General features: G+C 33.8%; 1 protein-coding gene across 1 annotated transcript in view; it reads left to right on the top strand.

Moving 5' to 3' along the window:
• CEP290 (centrosomal protein 290) overlaps positions 1 to 22,341 on the top strand; it is an 84,851-nt gene that overhangs the window by 46,861 nt on the left and 15,649 nt on the right. Inside the window, exons 29-43 of the mRNA XM_032416189.1 lie at positions 1,369 to 1,480; positions 2,130 to 2,585; positions 3,097 to 3,261; positions 4,395 to 4,502; positions 4,723 to 4,857; positions 5,841 to 6,107; positions 6,747 to 6,854; positions 7,490 to 7,689; positions 10,137 to 10,350; positions 11,305 to 11,442; positions 12,915 to 13,136; positions 13,467 to 13,589; positions 16,639 to 16,784; positions 17,350 to 17,505; positions 19,759 to 19,882. Coding sequence (XP_032272080.1) covers positions 1,369 to 1,480; positions 2,130 to 2,585; positions 3,097 to 3,261; positions 4,395 to 4,502; positions 4,723 to 4,857; positions 5,841 to 6,107; positions 6,747 to 6,854; positions 7,490 to 7,689; positions 10,137 to 10,350; positions 11,305 to 11,442; positions 12,915 to 13,136; positions 13,467 to 13,589; positions 16,639 to 16,784; positions 17,350 to 17,505; positions 19,759 to 19,882 — 2,674 coding nt within the window. The remainder of the gene's footprint in view (positions 1 to 1,368; positions 1,481 to 2,129; positions 2,586 to 3,096; positions 3,262 to 4,394; positions 4,503 to 4,722; positions 4,858 to 5,840; positions 6,108 to 6,746; positions 6,855 to 7,489; positions 7,690 to 10,136; positions 10,351 to 11,304; positions 11,443 to 12,914; positions 13,137 to 13,466; positions 13,590 to 16,638; positions 16,785 to 17,349; positions 17,506 to 19,758; positions 19,883 to 22,341) is intronic.

The following is a 22,341-nucleotide window of genomic DNA, read 5'->3' as shown; positions in this document are numbered from 1 at the left end:
TTGCTTCAGTTTACATTTATTGAGTACTATGTACTGTGCTAGGTATTAAACATATATTAACTCACATAATTATACTTAATAACCCTAAAGTAACATTGTGATTTTTATTTTACATGTGGAAATAATGTATTCACTTGGAACACAAAATATATGTAAGAAATAAATACTGTGTGCCAAGTAGATGCTGTGTACTCATTCTGGATAATTTTTGTCATTTCAGTAGAAAGGTAACAGGAGCCATAAGTTGATTTCTCAAGGACAAATAATTATTTATGAAAAGGGTTTTATGGCTTGCCCATCATAAAGTTGTTTTTTGGAGCCTTGATAGCCCTTTGGGAATGTCTGTTATTCTCAGCCCATTTCACTATGAAGGACTCCATTGGTATTCTTTCTCTTAACCTCATAGACCTCACCTTTTGAAATAAACTAATTTATAATTATTCATTTTATTATATTTTAATTTTTAAAACTTACGTAACTGGCAATGAGACTTTCTAATCAATGTGAGGAAACCTGACTTATCACAGTGAACTAAAATTATTCTTGCCCAAAGTAAAATGCATTTTACTTTACCTCTGTGCTCTTATAATAGTAGTCTTGTAGGAAATTTAATAATTTACCATCAAGCTTCCCCCATTTTAACTGTAGTAAGCATATAATCTTTCTTTTTCACATTTTTTTAAAGATTTTATTTATTTGAAAGAAAGTGAGAGCACAAACGGTGGGGACGGGCAGAGAGAGAAGCAGACTCCCTGCTGAATGGGGGGGTCTGACTTGGGGCTGGATCCCAGGCAGGACCCCAAGATCATGACCTGAACCAAAGGCAGACAGTTAACTGATTGAGCCACCCAAGTGCCCCTCTTTTTCACATTTCTGATTGCTTGTAAATTAAAACATATATTAATCCACCTAGGGAACCTAGGAATTTTAAATTTCTGTATTCTTAACTGTACAATTATGTCAAATAAACCTACTTCACACCTCATTCTAGCTCTGCCAAACTAGGATAATAAGTATCTTATGAAAAAAGTGCGGGAGAGGAGTTCTATGGCCATATAGATTTGGAAAATGCTGTAGATGTATAGTTTGAGATAATTTACTTTAAAACCTCTCAGAACATTTCATACAATACTATGTATTATGAATTTTCGAGGGAGAGGGATGTTGGGAATGGTATTTTTTTAACAGAACACATGTTAACCTCTCATGGAATTATATTTCATGAAATAGCTGAGGAAATTCTGCTTTAGTATTTGATACTAAGATGCTGGAAATTAGCGGCTTTTCCAAGAGTCTAGAAATCTGAAATACTGGTATTTACTTAGAAAATGTACCTGATTGTTCCTGAAGTATCTTTTCACTTCCTAGACTGAGAGAGATTTCTGATATTGCCAAAAGACAAGTTGAAATTTTGAATGCACAGCAACAGTCCAGGGAAAAGGAAGTAGAGTCTGTCAGAATGCAACTGGTAGACTATCAGGTAGGTACAGTATTGGCTCTTCTAAATAGATTTTTTTCTTTTTCCTAAATTCACATTAAATGTTGGGCCATTTTACAGTTTTAATCAGAGAATATATCAAATAGAAGCTCTTATTCTTGTTAATTGTAACCTGATTAGAAAAACTCTTTAATTTGAATTATCATTCATGATACAGAAAAGCATTTAAATACCTACAAATACATTGTGCTGGCCGCTAATCAAAGTTAAGGCCTGAGGAGAAATAGTTAGGTTAGTCTTTGATAACAGTATTTTCTCTTGTATTAATATGTAGCTTTTCACACACATATTCTGTCATTATAAATTTTTTTAGGATAAAAAAATGGTCCACATTAGTGTTATACCAGTATTGTTATTTATGTACGGAAGGTGAAAAAAACAGTAATATGCCAACTTTTATTTAAAGTTAGATGCCAGATTTGGATTTTAAATATGTTTGATTCTGGGTTTTTTTTCTTTAACAAGTTTTGATAATTAAAATTTAATTTAATTAAAGCTAGGCTAGATTTTTATAGGATCTCATGTACCACACTTTTTAAAATTTTATTTAGTAATCTGTGTTTTTAAATCCATGATAAGTGTCATTAGAAAAACTTGAAACTGACTATAAATATATACTTTTTTATGTTAGGCGCAGTCTGATGAAAAGGCACTGATTGCCAAGTTGCACCAACACATCGTCTCCCTTCAAATTAGTGAGGCTACTGCTCTTGGTAAGTTGGAGTCAGTTACATCTAAACTACAGAAGACAGAGGCCTGCAATTTGCGTTTAGAGCAGAAACTTGATGAAAAAGAACAGGCTCTCTATTATGCCCGTTTGGAGGGGAGAAACAGAGCAAAACACCTGCGCCAGACAATTCAGTCTCTACGACGACAGTTTAGTGGAGCTTTACCCTTGGCACAACAGGAAAAGTTCTCTAAAACGATGATTCAATTACAAAACGACAAACTGAAGATAATGCAAGAGATGAAAAATTCTCAACAAGAGCATAGAAATATGGAAAACAAAACAATGGAAATGGAATTAAAGTTAAAGGGGCTGGAAGAGTTAATAAGCACTCTAAAGGATGCCAGGGGAGCCCAAAAGGTAAAACATGGACTTTTCAGTTCAGTGTTTCCAAAAGAGTTACATAGTAATTTTAAGTTCTTAATATGTAGCTATCTGAAAAATGCTTACTATATGACCAAAATTCCAATTATAAGTTATTATTGTAGATTTTATAAGTTAAGAGTTTTGGCTTTTTGAATGTCTATTTGTAAAAGTAAAATGAGACTCTTCTAAACAACGGTTTTGGTAGAAAGGCTTAGATTGTATACTATCAAAGAACTTTAAACACTCTAGAAAAGTTTATATGTATTAATTAAATACTAACTTTAGTTATTTGTAAACATTACAGAAACATTTGAAGAATGTTATATTAAGGTCACACATATTTTTTAGAAGAGTATGAAAATTCTAAATGAACTTTGTGCCTCAACAAAGGATAATTTTTATCTTATAGAATATATATTAACTTCAATTAAAATTATTAGGATCAATGGAGAAATATTTATATAGGTAGTGTTTACATTTGTACATATTATTTGTAAATGTTTAGGTAATCAGTTGGCATATGAAAATAGAAGAACTTCGTCTTCAAGAGCTTAAACTAAATCGAGAATTAGTCAAGGATAAAGAAGAAATAAAATATTTGAATAATATAATTTCTGAATATGAGCATACAATCAGCAGTCTGGAGGAGGAAATTGTGCAGCAGAACAAGGTTTCATTTTATATTTATTTTGCTCTTTTGTTGCTAAACATAAGGATATTGCATGAGCAATTGCATTATTTTCTTAATTGAATATAGCTCCTGTTATTTTTCTTACAAAATACTGTTTCTTATTTTCTAAGGCATTCAAAAAATTTGTATTTACTTATATTGTAATGGTAGTTTTATTTTTTTTAAAGATTTTATTTATTTATTTGAGAGAGAGCAAGAAAGAGACCACGAGCACAGGGTTCGGGGTGGGGAGGCAGAAGCAGGCTCCCTGCTGAGCAGGGAGCCCAACGCGGGGCTCTATCCCAGGACCTTGGGATCATGACCTGAGCTAAAGGCAGACTCTTAACCAACTGAGCCACCCAGGCACCCTGTAATGGTAGTTTTAAACTTAAAAGGAACAACACATAAATTTAGTTGGTAAGTTAGTTTTTATTTCGATATTAGTTATTTGACTTTTCACAGTTACGAATTTCAACTGGCTCTCACTGATGGAGTGTAGAAGGCAGCTTGGTAGAGTAAAGCACGTATACTTTAGAGACAGATGAAATTCACCAAGCTCATGCTTGCTTGCCTTAGAAATTATGTTGTTCCCTCCGCCTAAAGTGTTCTTAGCTCAGGTCCTTGCATTGTTTATGCTTTCATTACTTCCAAGTCTTAGCTCAAATGTCTTACCTTATCAGTGAGGCCTTCACTAGGCACCCAGTATACAGCTGTAAATCCTACCATCAGGATTCCCTAAGTAGGGATTCCTTTTTCTCCAGCACTCATCACCCTCTGACATATTTATTTATTGACTGTCTCTCCCTCACTAGTACATAAGTTTCATGGTGAAAGGGACTTGGTTTTGTTTACTGTTATGTTCATATTACCTCGACTAATGCTTAGCACGTAGTACATGTCATTAAATGTTATGGATGGATGGGTACATAGAGAGATTGAAATCCTGACTTCTCATCTTCTATCTCTGTGATCTTAGGCAAATTACTTACTTAAATCTCTCTGACTTTGCTTCCTTTTTCCATAAAATGAGAATATAGTGACCCCAAAGGGTTGTTGTCAGGATTAAATAAGAAAATGTATATAAACACTTTTGTTATATGCTTGGTGAGTGTCTCTGTGTGTGTCTGGTACAGTTTCATGAAGAAAGGCAGATGGCCTGGGACCAAAGAGAAGTTGAGCTGGAACGTCAACTAGACATTTTTGACCATCAGCAAAATGAAATACTAAAAGCAGCACAAAAGGTATGAATGATTAATTCTGTTTGCTACTCTGTAGCATGACCTATGATGTTAACCCCAGAGATGTTTTCTAAAGTCAGATGGAATTTTAATTGATATTATCTTCTTATATTTCAAATATAAATGGGGTTTAACTATGTCCTTGTCATACAGTTGTAACAGTATTGTTCTTAATGATGTAACTGCTTTTTTTTTTTCCCCAAAAAATGCTATTTCTTAATAGTTTGAAGAAGCTACAGGATCAGTGCCAGACCCTAGTTTGCCCCTTCCAAATCAACTTGAGATTGCTCTAAGAAAAATTAAGGAGAATGTTCGAATAATCCTAGAAACACGGGCAACTTGTAAATCACTAGAAGAGGTAATTAGAAGGATTTGCATTTTTATTTGTGTATTATTGGATATGTTTGTGGAATTTTCTAAATATTTTCTAACAGAGGTGAAGCATAGAATTATGAATCTGTTGCTAATTCCAATCTCCTTTTCTACTCTACTATAATATTTTTAATAGCCAGTAAAGAACAGCAGATATGGCTAATTTGAATTTACTGCCCATTTAATCACTACTTGTCACTTTTGGGCACACTGATCAGTAGTAATAAGCATTATACTTACATTATACTTACAGAAAATAATATAAACTGAAGGTGATTTTCATTTTGGTTTACATCTAAACATTATAAATGCATTTTAAAATTTTGTAAGTAAAATTGTCCATTTTTAATCAGTTGAGGAAACCTAAGATTTTTTTTCGGTAATTGTAAGATTTGACATTTATGTGAACTGCCACTGAGTTACTTGATTTAAAATATCTGCCTTAATCCTACTGAAGAGTAAACATTTTTCCTGTTTTATTTTAATAAACTACATATTTTATAGTGGTGATTCATTGACTTAAGCCACTAAAGTTCCAATTTTTATACTCAGCTGACTTCTATGGACTACTCTTCTAGGGCTCTGATAGTCAATGGGCCAAAATAAAAGGAATGATTTATTACATTTCCTTTCTAAATCTAGTATCACCACACATTTCTAGTTCTAAAACTGTAAGAGCTAAATAAAGTACCTTAATTAAATTTTATTTTCATCATAACAGTGAAGTTTATAACACATGCAATAATCTTCTAAATAAATAAAACATGGGTGCAGATAACTGCTGTCACATGGAAATATAAGAAATATAACCTTATTAATATCAATATAGTATCATCAGTATAAGTATGATGTGAAAAATAAAGTGAAACTCCTTTTTTTGCTTATAATTAATCTGACCAAAATTCAAATGAAGCATTTTTAAAAGAAAAAATATACTTTAATAATTTTATTATAATTCGATCACTGCAGAAACTAAAAGAAAAAGAATCTGCTCTACGGTTAGCAGAGCAAAATATTCTGTCAAGGGACCAAGTAATCAATGAACTGAGGCTTCGATTGCCTGCCACTGCAGAACGTGAAAAGCTGATAGCTGAACTAGGCAGAAAAGAGATAGAGCCAAAATCACAGCACACACTGAAAATTGCTCAGCAGACCATTGCAAATATGCAAGCAAGGTTAAATCAAAAGGAAGAAGTGTTAAAGAAGTATCAACATCTTCTGGAAAAAGCCAGAGAGGTATGTTTATATTATGCTATGCTGTTTTATTTATTACCATGTTTTTTAGTCAAATGCCAAATATTATTCTGCCCTGAAGTGGTAGTTCGTTTCTTGCTTTCAAATGATTCTATTTCAGAATTTTTCCTTTCACATGATTGGATTACAGATCTGTCAGTAAAACTGGCAGTTTGTATATGTCTATCTTTCTCTCATGGACTAACTAAACCAGGAATAGCTGTCATGGTGCAACCGTTATGATTTTGAAAAATATCAGTTGAGTTTATAGGTAAAGATTGAGGCAATAAGTTAGAATGAAATCTATCACACTAGTAGTCAGTGACAATCCAATTTGCTAGAACGTTGATGGGAAAATCTAATATTTAAAAAACTTCCTAGAAACAAGTTAAAAGGTGATGGATACATATTATTCTAATATTAAGAATAAGTTGTGATTTAAGGCTGGATTTATCATTTTGAACATGTACTAGGGGAATGCATACTGGTGTGTGTGTGTGTGTGTGTGTGTTTGCAGAGATTGTTCCTCCCCTATCTCATAGGGATTTTGGAAGGTTAAAGGTAATAAAATATTTAAGATCTTTAGAATGTGAATTTACTTAAGTCATAATTTAAGATGCAGTTTTGATTTGCTATAAACAGGAGCAAAGAGAAATTGTTAAGAAGCATGAGGAAGACCTTCATATTCTTCATCATAAATTAGAACTACAGTCTGATAGTTCACTCAATAAATTCAAACAAACAGCTTGGGTAAGATTCTTTGTTCTATTTTTTAATGATTTTTGAGACCATGTAATTGTAAATTTAGCTCTCATGATTTTTTTTTTTGGAATAGAAGCCATTCTACCTTTGTTGTTGGGATAATCTTCTAAAAACACAGCTCATTTTTCTCCCTATATCCACATCTTTAGTAGCTCACTGCTGCCTACAAAATCATGTTTATATTCCTTAGCCATGTACTCAAAACCTTGCATGATGTGACCTCAGTCTTTCTTTTCAAGTTGTGTTCATTGTGAGTTTACCAATATCTAACCACTTTTCATGTTCTGAATTCAGTTCATACTTGCTTCCTTTGATCTTTGTCTTCTGTATGTGTGAAAGGGCCTATCTTTCATCTCCTAACATGCAAATCTTGGCATTCTTGAGCCTTAACTCATGAATTCAGTCAACATTTATTGATCGTCCACTACATGGAGGTGCTTTGCTCAATGCTGGGAATACAAAGAATAAGATCTCTCTTTCCTGTCTTGTCATTGGCTATTAAATATCGTTAAATTTTAGATTAGATATTATATTTTGATCATCTGAGGAGGCAAATTAAAATTATGGAATAAGTATGGTATTGAGTCATACATGCTCATGGCTAATTTATTCATTTTTCCTAGGATTTAATAAAACAATCCCCTACTCCAGTTCCAACCAACAAACATTTTATTCGTCTGGCTGAGATGGAACAGACAGTAGCAGAACAAGATGATTCTCTCTCCTCACTTTTGGTCAAACTAAAAAAAGTATCTCAAGATTTAGAGAGACAAAAAGAAATCACTGAATTAAAAATCAAAGAATTTGAAAATATCAAATTAAGGTAAGTTTTAGGAATGTATTATAAAAATAGGCAAATGGTAATAATGATGTCGTGAGGACAAATGTAAGCATTTGCTGTGTCATGCACTGTTCTAAAAGCTTTATGGATATTATCTCATTTTTATCCTCAGGACTATGACGTAGTTTATTCTCCCCATTTTTCATATAGGAACCCTAACATACCTTAAGAGGAGATGGAAAAGCCACGATTTGAATCTAGTCAGTCTGGCCCAAGAGCCAGCTCAAGATTCTTGTTCTAGAATCTCGTTTTTAACCTCTTTAATTAAAGCATCCTGTTTCATCATCTATAAAATGGAAATGACAGTAGTTACCCTGGCTCCTTTATGGAGGCCGAATGATACTGTATGTGAGAGTAATTTGAAAATTGTAAAGTAATATATAAATATAAAAACTTTTGTTTACATACCTATAACAGTTTCTAGCACATAATAGAGGTTCAGTAAATACTTCTTGAATGAAAAAATTATTCTGTTAATTAATCATAGTAACAGTAGATTCATTCTCTGTATTAGAGATTCTAAATATTGCTCAACCAATTTATCAGAATACAGATTTTAAACCTAAAATAGGTTTATAGTTCATGTATTTTGTAATCACTGTAGAACTGTTAGGAATGAGAGAGTGTCTGCATTGTGTGAGTGGAGGTCTGCATCCTGGGATTCCCCATGAGAAGATATTTGCATGGGGATCAGCGCTTGAATAAAGACCGCCAGAAGGAAAGTAGCAAGCACAAAGCAGTTTATTAAAGTGAAAGTGGGAGAGCAGGCATGTTCCCCTAGGTTGTTTTGAAATGATATTATTGGGTTTCTCTGGGCTTGGAGTTGCTGTGACATAAGCAGGGTGGTCTCTAATGGAGGCTGCTTCTGGTCATTTGGGAAAGTCCTCTTGCAGGTTGAGAGGGGGAGTTTTTGACTCTACAAGGTTTGTACCAGAACCATCTTGGCAGCCCTTCTCAAGGGGGGGTGGGGGGAAGTTGTGCCCACAATGCAAATACATTATAGTGAGTCTAGGGGTTACCCTGGGAAGAGGTGGAAGGAGAGAGCACAGGTTCTGCACCTGTGGCTTGTGATCTGTCAGGCCCAAGGCCTTGGAAGCCACAAAGTCAGGATGTTGAGCTCCCGGGCTTACAATGTGTAGCTTTTTTTGTTTTGCTTTGTTTTGTTTTGTTTTGTTTTGTTTTTTATTATCATCACCATCCTTGCCCCAGCTCACATCTCCATCATTCCCCTTCAGGGACTTGGGACTCTACCTGAGGGCGTTCCTTCCACAGCTCTGGTCTGGCTACTACCTAACAGAGCTGTCTCTCTGGACCTCAGTTTCTTATCTGAAAAAAGGGGAAAGTTGAACTACTTGACTTTATAATTCCATTCCAGCTCTGAAGTTGTTAGTAGAACTTTTTATTCTTAACCTACTTATCCAGTGTATCTCTGATAAAATTAATACTTTTGCTTTATTAAGAAGCTACCACTTTAAGAAATTATTCTCTAAAAGAAAAGAGAATCAGCAATAGTATTTGGTATCTTTTCTTTTATTATCATTTATTTTTTTTTGCAAGAGAGAGAGAGTGCGCGCCTGCACCCAGGCAGGGGCAGGATGGGGGTGGGGTGGTGGGCAGAGGGGGAGGGAGAGAGAGAATCTTAAGCAGGCTCCACGCCCAGCGCAGAGCCTGATATGGGGCTCGATCTCATGACCCTGAGATCATGACCTGAGCCGAAATCAAGAGTCCCACACTTAACTGACTGAGCCACCCAGGCGCCCTATTTGGTATCTTTTCAATCTATTTTTCCCCATTGTATTAAATTTTATACATGAAATGTTATTTTTGGTGTAGTAAGTTTCTGTCATGTTTTGGTATATAAAATTGCTTGTGCTTTTGAATATAATTCCTGGGTGTAGAAAATAACCATCCTTTGAAATACCCTTGTATATATATGAATTTTTGCCACATAAAATACTTGAGTCATTTTCTACCTTATCACGTCATGTTCACTAAAATTATACTTTTATTCTCAGTGTGCACATTGATACGTGTATTTTAATGTGCCTTAGGAAATTATAGATCTGTGTGTTTTCTTTAGTAAAACCTCCTATTTTCACAATTTGATTATTTGAGGTAACCTCAGTTTTTGGTACAGCTTGCAGGAGACATAGTATTTAAAGTGCGATTTTGTTCATTATATTGTCTAGAGCCAAAAATTACTTCATGCAGTCGTTGCCAACAGTAGTAGACAAACTAAAAGGAAAAGTCTATTTTATGTCAAGTTTAAGAGTTAAATGATGTGAACAAATAATTGTTCTTGTTTTGATTTGACTTAAGACTTAGGTTGTAAGGATACTTAGGGCCAAACATTTGCTCTTTATAAAATTTGCATCGAAGTATTAATTGCAGCAACCACTCCGTTAAATATATATGTTTGCTTACATTAGGCTCCAAGAAAACCATGCAGATGAAGTGAAAAAAGTGAAAGCAGAAGTCGAGGATTTAAGGTGTCTTCTGGCCCACTCACAAAAGGAGTCACAGAGTTTAAAATCTGAACTTCAGGCTCAAAAAGAAGCAAATTCAAGAGCTCCAACAACTACAATGAGAAATCTAGTAGAACGGCTAAAGGGCCAGTTAGCCTTGAAAGAGAAACAACAAAAAGTAGGTAACAACAGAGTATTACCAATATTTAGGAAATATATGTGGTAATAGATTGCTTTTAGAGAAGACTTGTAAAAGATGATAGCGTATGTCTCTCTGTTGTAATGAAAGTATGAGCTTTGTCTTATGCTGTTAAGCAGAATTTTTCAAGATAATTCATTTTAATAGCCATTTGTTGGTGTTTTTAAGTACAGATATAGTCCAATTTTTTTTTATGTTGTCATCAGTTTGATTTGTGAGTTATCAATAGGAAATAAGGGGATATCTTAATCCTATTATTTTCTCTCCTTTTCTAACTGGGATTTTAATGCTACTAAGGCTATTTTGAACAATTTGAATAATTGAACAATTTTGGGGAGCAGGAGGGAGATACGACAGTGAGGAGGAAAGTTTAAAGAAGGAGGTCAGAGAGAGTTTTTTGAGAAGCAGTTGGTCAGTGGATTATCTAATATATTAGTTTTTTAATTTTATCTCAGATTTGATATACTCAATTGATTTAGAGGGTGCTGCTGTTTTTCTGTGCTAGCTTAGGAAATTTATTGGCAAATTTCAAGCCTTTTTTCTAATCCTATGATTTTCCTTGTTTGTATAAATTCAATTAATTTCACACAGAAGTATGTACTGAGTAATTCAACTAAATATCTAAACTTGGATATTGAAACAAAACATGTGGTTTTTGTAATATAAATGTCTTGATTTAATGCTGGGTTCTCAAAATTACTATTGTCAAGATTTTGAAGTCTCTCACACTCAATTTGGAAAGAACTGAGTGCAATTACTAAAGGAAATTCATTTGAAAAATTTGGACTGTTAGGTTGTGAATTATGTTTGCATAAACACATGATATTTTAGGAAAATAGTTAAAAGTAATAAAGCATATTAATTTTTTGTATTACATGTTGTTCGTATAAAATACTAATTTTTTTTAAAAAGTACATATGTTATAATTTTTAGGCGCTTAGTCGAGCACTTTTAGAACTCCGGGCAGAAATGACAGCAGCAGCAGAAGAACGTATTATTTCTGCAACTTCTCAGAAAGAGGCAAATCTCAATGTTCAACAAATTGTTGATCGACATACTAAAGAACTAAAGGTGAACCTAACACATGCATCATTATAACAAAATACCTTATAATTGCTATTGGGAGAGGAGCCACTTTGACATATAGTAATTTTGATAATGAATAGGGAATTTATTCTAATGAATTATTGGTGGATATATATATATATTCATTTTGGGTTTTTTTTTGTTTTGTTTTTTTCTGGGTTTTTTTTTTTTTTTTTTTTTTTTTAAAGATTTCATTTATTTGACAGAGAGATCACAAGCAGAGGGACAGAGAGGGAGAAGCAGGCTCCCTGCTGAGCAAGGAGCCTGATGTGGAACTTGATCCCAGGACCCTGGGATCATGACCCGGGCCGAAGGCAGCCGCTTAACCGACTGAGCCACCCAGGCGTCCCTCATTTTTGAACAATAAGAATCTTTATTGTACTCACTCTGATTATCATCTTAGAGATTAGGAAAGGATATGCCATTATTAGCTACTTCTTCCTAATAGAATTAAGAAACATTTTACTTAGAATTTTTTTTCTATGTTGATAAGTGAGAAAGGTGTGTAGATTTCATTGTTTTGTTTCTTTTATCAGAATTTTCTAATTTTTGCTAGTTCATAATATGAGTTAATTAGCTTTCCTTTTTTTCTTCCTGAAATAATTTAGGGGGATTATATAGTTCCTGACATTTAATCCATAGAGCTGCCTGACTCGGAAGCCTTTTTTGAAGTTATTTATTTATTTTTTGGCTGTGTACTTTATTGTTTTCATTACTCATCAGTCATTAGATGTGGTGATTTAAAATTTTTTTACAAAACATATAGGTTTCATAATGAGTTTTAAATTTCTTCACACAAAGTTTCATGTAGTACATTCTGCATAAAATGAAAAATCCACTTTTTATATGTTTGTAATTTTGATTTACTCAATTTATTTGTATGTCCTCTTCACCACCATTAAACTATGTAGGGACTGGATTATACTTAGGCTTGTTTGTTTGTTTGTTTGTTTTTTCATTTATTTTTTTGTTAGTAATCTCTACACCCACTGTGGGGCTCAAACTCTCAAGTACAGAAGTATGTACTAAGTGAGTAATTCAAATAAATATCTAAACTTGGATATTGAAACAAAACATGCGGTTTTTGTAATATAAATGTCTTGATTGTACTCATGTTATCATCTTAGAGATTAGCAAAGGATATGCCTTTACTAACTACTTCTTCCTAACAGAATTAAGAAACATTTTACTTAGAATTTTTGTTTCCAAAATTGCCAGCATTAATTCAGGTTGTTAGTGGGTTTTTTCCCCCATGAACTTAAAAATTTAGATTGAAACTTTATTTTTAATAAGTTTTAATTTAATAATCATTAACTAAACCTTTTTAATAAGTATTATTAAGAATAATTTAATAAAAATTTAGATCGAAACTTCCTTTTTATTAAGTAATAGATGTATTCTGTTTTATTGTTGATATTTGATGAAGATTTACGAACTAAACCTTTCTTTACTTGCAGTCACAAATTGACGATTTAAGTGAAAATCTTTTAAAATTGAAAGAAGCTCTTAAAACAAGTAAAAACAGAGAAAACTCACTAACTGATAATTTGAATGATTTAACCAATGAACTGCAAAAAAAACAAAAAGCCTATAATAAAATGCTTAGAGAGAAAGATGGAATTGATCAAGAGAATGATGAACTGAAAAGGCAAATTAAAAGACTAACCAGTGGATTACAGGTGATTTTATATTTAATTGGGATAATGTATTTGATTTAAAATATATAGGTAGTGGTTTATTCCCACTTTTTAATTTCATCTATATTACTTGCTAAAACTAGCTTTCAGATCACTTTGATTAATGTAGCTAATTCCTTCAGTGACCTCTGTTGTATTTGTCGTTTTAGAGTAGCCTATTTTTAAAATGCAGAAGTAGCTACTATGTTCTATATCAATAGTGCATTTAGAAAAGATGGCAATAGCCTCAGAAAGTTTCTGTAATTGGAATATTGTGTATTTTGTTTGATAGTTTTTTACTTGTAAAATGTAAAAATACATCTTATATTTCAGGGGAAACCTCTAATAGATAATAAACAAAGTTTAATTGAAGAACTCCAAAAGAAAATTAAAAAGCTAGAAAGCCAAGTGGAAAGAAAGGTGGATGAGGCAGAAATAAAGCCTGTGAAAGAAAAGGTATGTGAAGAAACATATTGATTAATATGTTTAAGGTAATGATAGACTTGGGCACCTGGGTGGCTCAGTTGGTTAAACGACTGCCTTCAGCTCAGGTCATGATCCTGGAGTCCCAGGATCGAGTCCCACGTCGGGCTCCCTGCTCAGCAGGGAGTCTGCTTCTCCCTCTGACCCTCCCCCCTCTCATGCTCTCTCTATCTCATTCTCTCTCTCAAATAAATAAAATCTTTAAAAAAAAAAGGTAATGATAGACTAAGTTAAATTTTATAACTGATGAACAGAAGATCAACTGTATTAATTTGAGGACCTAATACATTCTATAAATGTATCGAATAATGTAGAGAAGTCTAAGACAACTTTCTGTCCTTTAAGAATTTACAGGAGACTCCTATAATGTAACTCTTACGCAGAAGTTACTAGAATGTCTCCATGTCCTCTTCCTGACATTAGAGTACCTCTAAAATCCCCTCACACTTTACCTATCCAACTTCTCCCCAACCTAATTTTTTACATAAATTGGTGCTTTTGATTTTGGGAACGAAAGTTGGGCATTTTTAGTCTGCTACCTTGACCCAAATGTGTCCTTTTTATCCTTCCATAGACTGGACTGTTTGTTCAGGGTAAACAAAGTGATTTGGAATAAAATCAATATTTGTAGTAATCAGTAACCAAACTACTCATAAATTGATTCTGAAATGTGAGAAAAGTTGCTTAAAATTTTCTAACAGGTTAACTAATAAACTATTTTGTAATAAAAATTACTAACAGAAATTATCAATCCCATCAAATCCCCTAAAACTTGCTAAAATGCATATAATTTATTACAAATAATAAACTGAAGATTTGTATCGGTAACATTGGAAATATCGAGACCTGGGAAATAGGTGTTACTAGTAATGTTTGCCCCTGTAGAAAATCACAACAAAGGAGCTAAGATTAGGAAAAATTTTTTTGTAAAATTTACCCAGAAAAAATTCAGTATCTCTAAAATAATTTCAATAACATGAACATAAAAGGAAAGTATCTTTAATGCCACTGAATAGAAATTAGTAATGGAATTAAAATATCTTAATAGAGTATATTCCAAAATTCATTTTACCTATGAAAATTCACCAATGTTCGTATAATTTTTATTAAAATGTTTGCATTTGTATACATTGAACCACAACATACTTGCTGTCAGAAGCTTTGCTGGTAAAATCCTAAGATAAAAATGTCCTTACTCTTCCAGATTGCTTTCTTTGCTGCCTCCCTGCCTTTAATGTTCCTAACCTGATTCCTAGCAGAATACTTCAGTAGCCTTGTGGCTTTGCCTGGACTCCTAACCTGTGTTTCAGTTTATTTCTCCTGAAAATAGAAATGATACAACTTGCATTGCCGGTTTCCCAGGATTATTTTGACAATCGAATGAAACAATATGTGCAGCTCTTCTGTAAGCAATCCAGTCCATACCACTGTATGATATTATTACTAATTAGGAAAAGAGAACACAAAGAGCAACCCTAATATTCAAATTTGTATCCAGGAATCTAGCGAGAGGATTATTTCAAATTCCACAGTATGGGGCACTTCTAATTTATGAATGTTTTTATATTCAAAAAATGCTTTTGTATTGAAATTTCTACACCCTTTTCTCTGTCAACTCTTTATAGCCTATCTATATGAGATACCAAAACCCACCCCCATGCCTTGCATTCCTGTTTCTTATGCTGCTGTACTTTTCTCCATAGCATTTATTATTATCTGACATACTAGAGATCTACTTATCTATGTGTTCATCTTTTGGACTATAAGAATAATGGTTAGAATTGCTCAATCCCTACAAAGCACTCCGATGTTGCAGAATTATTTACTTATATACCATTATGCCCAAACTAATACTTACATTTCTGGAAGTCACAAAATTCAGAAAAAAAAGAAATTAATAATGATCAAACACTGAAGTTTTTACATTTTTTAAAAGAATACTTGTTACCTAAATAAATAAGGCAAAAAATTGGCCAGTGTCAAAGAAGACAGTTTTGATAGGGCAACTTATCTTAGTTGGGCATTTGACTTTATACTATGGCTTTTAACTATTTCAGCCCCAACATTGCCTTTTGTAATAAATACAGTGTTTCATAACATCCTCTGTACTATTCCATATGAAATTTATGGTTACTGGAAACTACCTACATGTGTAATTTCAAAAAAATCATTATAAATGAAATATAAAGGAGAAACAAAAAATAACTTATAAAAACAATAGATATTTCTCATATTTCAATATGAAAATGCTCTGACATACTACACTAGAAAACATAATGAAGTAGTCTTGTAGCGTTAAAAGGAATTCAGAGCTACAAATGCAGACTGATACAAATGTATTCTATTGGCAGTTTATATGACCCAGTGGCATTGCTAATGCCATTAGCTAATTCTCTTCACTGCTCTTTTTTTCTTTTTAGCACTTATCACCAGCTAACTTACTACAAAATATTTTTTTCTTTCTTTTTGTCTGTATTTTGCTCCCTTTCCCTAATCCACCCAACCAACATAAATTAGACTGTAATGCTTTTTCTCTGGTTTATTCATTGCTTCTACTTCTAGTGCCTAGAGTAGATTTGGCAGATGATTAGCACTATATAAACATCTACTGAGTAAGAGAAATCATGTGCATTGAAGATTTGAAGGGGCTATGATGCTAGAAGATAGCTATTTTGGTTAAAATTGAGTTGGTCCTTTGTACGTATACATTCTTTTTTAGAAGCTTACTTTGGTCATGATCATCTTTATTAGAATCTTAAAGATTCCTAAGTCTGTTGGCATTAGTCCAGACTGTTCCCTAGAATATCATCTGTCAAGTAATAGAATACAGAACGCTTAAGCTGAACGGCATTTTTGCTAATAGCTTAGCATGTCTAAAGATTCTAGAAGTTACACAGCAAAATGAATGTATTTACATATTCTCTAAGAAGTATTGATTTACCATTGCTCTAGTAAATTGTATTTGATAAATCTTGAAATTAAAAACAACATTGGTAATTTTCTCCTTCGTTATTGTTTACAGAGTGCTAAAGAAGAATTAATTAGGTGGGAAGAAGGTAAAAAATGGCAAACCAAAATAGAGGGAATTAGAAACAAGTTGAAAGAAAAAGAGGGGGAAGTCTATATTCTAACAAAGCAGTTGAATACTTTGAAGGATCTTTTTGCCAAGTGAGTTTAAATTTAAGCCTAATTAATTATGTGTAAAGTCTTTAATTGATTTGGAAGTTAAGTCATTTTTTAGTATTTGATAGTACATATTTGATATCATACTTGAGAAATTTCCTAGTTTTAATTATCATTTATTATCTATGGTTCACTTTTTATTTACTTTAAAATGTGTTTAAAAGTATTTTAACAATTTGGGCACCTGGCTGGCTCAGTCGATTAAGCATCTGCCTTCGGCTTAGGTCATGATCCCAGGGTCCTGAGATCGAGTTCCGCATCTGGCTCCCTGCTTGGCAGGGTGTCTGCTTCTCCCTTTCCCTCTGTCCCTCCCCCATGCTTGTGTACATGCTCTCTCTCTCCCAAGTAAATAAAATCTTAAAAAAAAAAAAAAGTATTTTAACAATTTATAAATGGAGTTCCTATAATTTTGAAATAAGTGAGCTTATAGCAAATACAGAAAGGTCTAATTTTTTTATGTTGGTCCTGTAATTGAGTAAGCTGTGGTTTAATAAATTGAATGCAAAACACTGAATTATATATTTTCATGATGCTATATTAAATCCCACAGAGCTGACAAAGAGAAACTTACTTTGCAGAGGAAACTAAAAACAACTGGCATTACTGTTGATCAAGTTATGGGAGTGCGAGCTTTGGAGTCAGAAAAAGAGTTGGAAGAATTGAAAAAGAGAAATCTTGACTTAGAAAATGACATTTCATATATGAGGTAGGCTGTTTCATGAAAATGTGGTACCCATTATAATGAAGAAAACTGACTGACCCATAGTAACTGATGGGAATGTGTATTACTTTAGGCTTGGGTTCTGTTGTCTTTTCCCATGTGAGTTAAGATATTCTTGGTTCTTTGTATGCCACCTGATTTTGGACTGTATTCTTGAACTTCTGAATATTATGTGGTGAAACTTTGGATCTTGGTTAAATTCTATGGAAAATGTGGATAATTTTGTTTTAGCAGGCAGTCAGTCTGGATAGGTTCAGGCCTCAAGTTCCAACCTGCTTTCTGTGGGCTGTGGTTCTAATATCAGTTTTGTTTTCAAAGCCTTTCCAGTCTCTTTGGATCTGTCCTGCCTGTGCCCCTCCCAGTTTGGAAGTCTGGTACATGGGCTGTCTTTGGTTTGTTAGTTCAGTTGAGTCTTTGCTACTCTAAGATCAGATCCATGCACACACAGCTCAGCATTGAGCCCAGAAGTTCATAAACGACTTTACAAGATCCCTTTCTTGAGTTCCTCCCTTTCTGTGATCTCCCTGATACTTTCCGTTTTCCTAGGGCTCCCCCTTTTGGTACTTCGAACGAAATCTGGGGCTTTCTCCCTCAGTACTCACACTCACCTTCAGGTTTCAATCAGTGTTGTATTCAGGCCAAGAAACACCAGAGGAAAAGGAAAGGTAAATCACTGCCCATTTGCTGATAGGTAATTCCGGTATGCTGTCCCAATCTGTAAAATACTTACTTTTCAAAGTTCTCAGATAGTTGTTCCATGCATTTGGGAGAGACAAGATTGGATATGTTTACTCCACTGTACCTAGAACCAGATCCCCCCTCTGCACCCCCACCCTCACCCCCTTGTGCTGTACCATTTCTTTAGCAGAGCCTTTGAAATTTTTTTGTTTCGTCCCCTCTTTCCAAGCTGTGTCTTCTGATATAATGTCATGCAAAGCAAAATAAAATCATGTCCTAACAACAACTGAAACTGTAATAATTTGTTTCATTCATTTCTTCTTAGATGAACTTCAATTAGTTTTACATAATCTGTCACTTCCCCTACTAAGTACTTGACAAGCTATCTAAAATCATCTTAATGATCATTTTTAAAGTCTGGTACCTAGCTGTCATATTTGGATATGAGGATACTTGCTGTTCTTAAATTTATCATACTTTTTTCCCCCTTTCTATTGATCTTCAAAAAATACCATTATTGCTTCTTTATCAATGCCTGTGATTGCGTGTTAATGTAATGTGAACTCCTTTAAAGGAACACTCCTGAGTGCCTACATTCCTTTCCTTTTTTCCTAAATCATTGTTTCTTAAATCCCTCAGAATTTTCCATGATGAAGAAGAAAAAAGTAATTGAAGAATTCTTTCTTTTGACACCTCTTATATAGTTACTGTCTGATCCCATCAGTGGCTCCTTCCCTTCCTTGGTTGTCTTGATCTAAACATATGTTCAGAACAACATCAAACCCTTTTTTCTCCTTTGCAGTTTTCACAAGGAGCAAAATATTTTAGTTTTGAAACCTAATACTTTTAGAGTATTTTGTTTTTTGTTTTTGTTTTTCTAATAATGTGAATCTGTGTGGGCTGAAGTAATTGGAGAAGATTTGATAGAAAAGATGGAACTTATCTTCTCAGTTCAACTTGAATTTCTAAATTTAATGAATCAGATCTAGATATTAAAGGGAGGAGGGACATTCCAAGAGAGCAGAACCCTAGCAGAGACATAGTGGCAGGGGTGAAGCTTTCATGTGTGGGTAAGAGTAGACTTTTTTGCCTTAGTAAAGGTAGACTCCTGGACAGTTAGGGTAGGCCATGCACATAAGACTCGGAGTAACAGATTGTTCCGTGGCATCACCAAGAGCCTTTTTTGAATCCTTGAGCTTCTTGAGAAGCACACAGATGTTATGAAGTTATTATATAGTGTTTTAAAAATAGTGGCTATTTTGATTTGTCTTATACAATTCCATATAAATAGATGCATATTCTTTAAAGATGATTTCTGTACATCAAAATACACTTGTTAACTCATCATTCAAAAGAGCCCTGCAGCAAATCCTCTGTAGAGGATCACTTTATACTATAAATAGTCGTGTCCTGATTTTTGTAAAGTTTACAAGTTTGTGGAATTTCAAATAAATACAGTGTTAATAAATATATATTTTCTTTCTTTTCTGTATTTTGACATAGTAAAGCTGTGGAGAGTTGAAGTTTGAATAGTAAAGAGTCTGTTGTTGTTTCTCATAGGACCCGCCAAGCTCTCCCTCGAGATTCTGTCATAGAAGATTTACGTTTACAAAATAGATACCTCCAAGAAAAACTTCATGTTTTAGAAAAACAGTTTTCAAAGGAGGCATATTCTAGAACTTCAGTAAGTGCACACGTTTTTGTTTTTCTGTTTTAAAAGTTTAAAAGTGATACCAACTTCTACCTTTATCTGACCCAGAGCCTTAGATTCTTCTTATAATATTAATGCAATAAATCCAACTTTTATTTTTACCAGGTGTGGCATATATGAACTTCTTTAATCCTCTTACATAAGTAAACTTAAGATTCTTATGCATTGCGTAAAACTTTATTACAAATGAGATTTTAAATGAAATTATCATTTTGAGTTTTGCTGTGGCAAGAACATACAATTGGGTGAATTAGAAAAGTATGTCATAGCATCGTTTCCATTCAAATGTGTTATATATTTCTAGTTTTCCTTTATAAAAAGATATTAATATTGTTTGTTGTATCTTACTTTAAAACAAATAGTGTGTATATTTTTGTTATTTTTTTCTTTTTCTTCTTTTCATGTTTCTTCTCTTTCTTCTGCTTCAAGCAGAATCTGTTATGTGACAAAACTACGCTTTCTACCCTTGCTACCAGTGTTAATAAATACAGGCAAAATACTTTTCACAAAAAGAACACTTTACACCGGAACAAAAAAAAACCCATAACAGTTTTCAGAATTAAAAATGGGAAGGGATTAGATACTAGTGACAACGTATATCATCAGGTACCTAAAAATATTCTACAGTATTACAGTAATGAAGAAAACCACACAGCAGAAGATACTGTAGATCCTACGGAGTTAAGTACATCTGAGACAAGACCAAAAAATAAGTCAAGTCCATTTAGGTCAATTAATGGTATCTTGGCAGATGTTAAGTCCAATTTTGAAAATGCACCGGATCCTGAAATTAAGAAAATTAATCAAGACTGTTGTGAAAATAATAGACAGGAACATAAGAACAAGGAAGAGAATGAGCTAGGTAAGAATGATGAAGGAAAGGGACACATAGCTGAAGATGTGAGTCACAACAACCACTTGGATCCAGAAGAATCTGCCAGAGAGGACCCTGATTATGCTGCAGTTGCTGCCGCCCTGAGTCAGTGTGCTGAGGAGGACGCACAGGCAGATTCCGACGCCGACGTACCCGTCCAGCCAAGAGATGAAGTGTCCCAGGTCTGAGTCGATGGCAGTCCTGTGTGTGTGTGTTAGCTGAATTCTCCTCTAGCAAGTGGTATACATATGTGGTGCAAATGGAAATGCACTGTATAGGATTTGTAAAAAATATTAACTATTCATGAAATGTGTCTTAAGCTCTCATATTTGACTAGTTCCTTCAAAAATTAATGGTTATGCATTTCCTAATTCATTTTAGTACTCACTGTTTTACCACTGGTACTCACTTAAAAAGAATTAGCTTAGATAACAGGGTGACAAAAATCAGGCTCTTTAGAGGTATTCATTTTGCCTTAGAAATTTCTAAATCAGGATGCTCTGGAGTCTCATCACAAACTTTTACTATAGTGACTACTATCAGTAAAAATGTGTTATGATACTGTGTGACATTCTTTGGTCATCTTTTTGCCACATGGTATATGACAAATACTTTTTTATAGTGAAGAAAGGAAGTTTGCCTGTGTTGTTGTCTCTGTTGTGTCTAGGTATAATTTTCATAGCACTTTGCAGACTGTTGTTTCTGTTTTACACGGGAAGCTTGGAGCATGAGTAACATCTCTAGTGATGCAGAACCAGGATCTAAACGCAGGTCTAACTCTATCATCTCTCTTGTGACACACTACTTTTGGTCCATTTACAGTGCAGTACAGCCTAGACAAGTTTGCCCCCGGTTGAAATCAAATAGCATTTATCTTTTTTTTTCTTTATCCTTTCCACCTAGATATTCCAGTCACCCAAGTCCTAAAAACATCACTAAAAGCAAACATTTAAATGTGAAGGGAAAATGGATGAAAGTGACTTAATTCTTACTTCATTTCTTTATCCAGGTTTATAATGTTTTTTTTTTTTTGCTTGATAATAAGTAATTAAAAATTTGAGGCTTCCAATGTGTGTTTCTTTAACTCCTATCCACTAAGAATTTGGTTTCTAGCAGTGTATCCCCTCCTCCGTGTTTTGTTTTGTTTTGTTTTTAAGATTTATTTATTTTAGAGAGAGAGCACACAGTGGGGAGGGGCAGAGAGGGACAGCGAATCTTAAGCAGACTCCGTGCTGACCACAGAGCAATGTGGGGCTCAGTCTCACGACCCTGACACCATGACCTGAGCTGAAACCAAGAGTCTGATACTCGGCCGACTATGCCCCCCAGGCGCCCCTAGCAGTGTATCCCTTTTAGCAGGATTCCTCTTCTACACAAGAATTGGAAATCTCATAAAATTCATTATGTAAGAATTTTATTTATATTATTTTTACAGAACAGAGTTTCATTAGAATTTATTTTCCAGAAATTTGGACAATTTCAACTAATACTTTTAATTTTGTTTTTTGAGAATGGGGGGGCAATGATCCATATGTACTTACATAATTGCCTCCATGTT

This window comes from Phoca vitulina, unplaced genomic scaffold (genome assembly GCF_004348235.1).
Source record: "Phoca vitulina isolate PV1807 unplaced genomic scaffold, GSC_HSeal_1.0 scaffold19, whole genome shotgun sequence".
Classification (NCBI taxonomy): Eukaryota; Metazoa; Chordata; class Mammalia; order Carnivora; family Phocidae; genus Phoca; species Phoca vitulina.
This window is presented reverse-complemented; position numbering and strand designations above follow the sequence as displayed.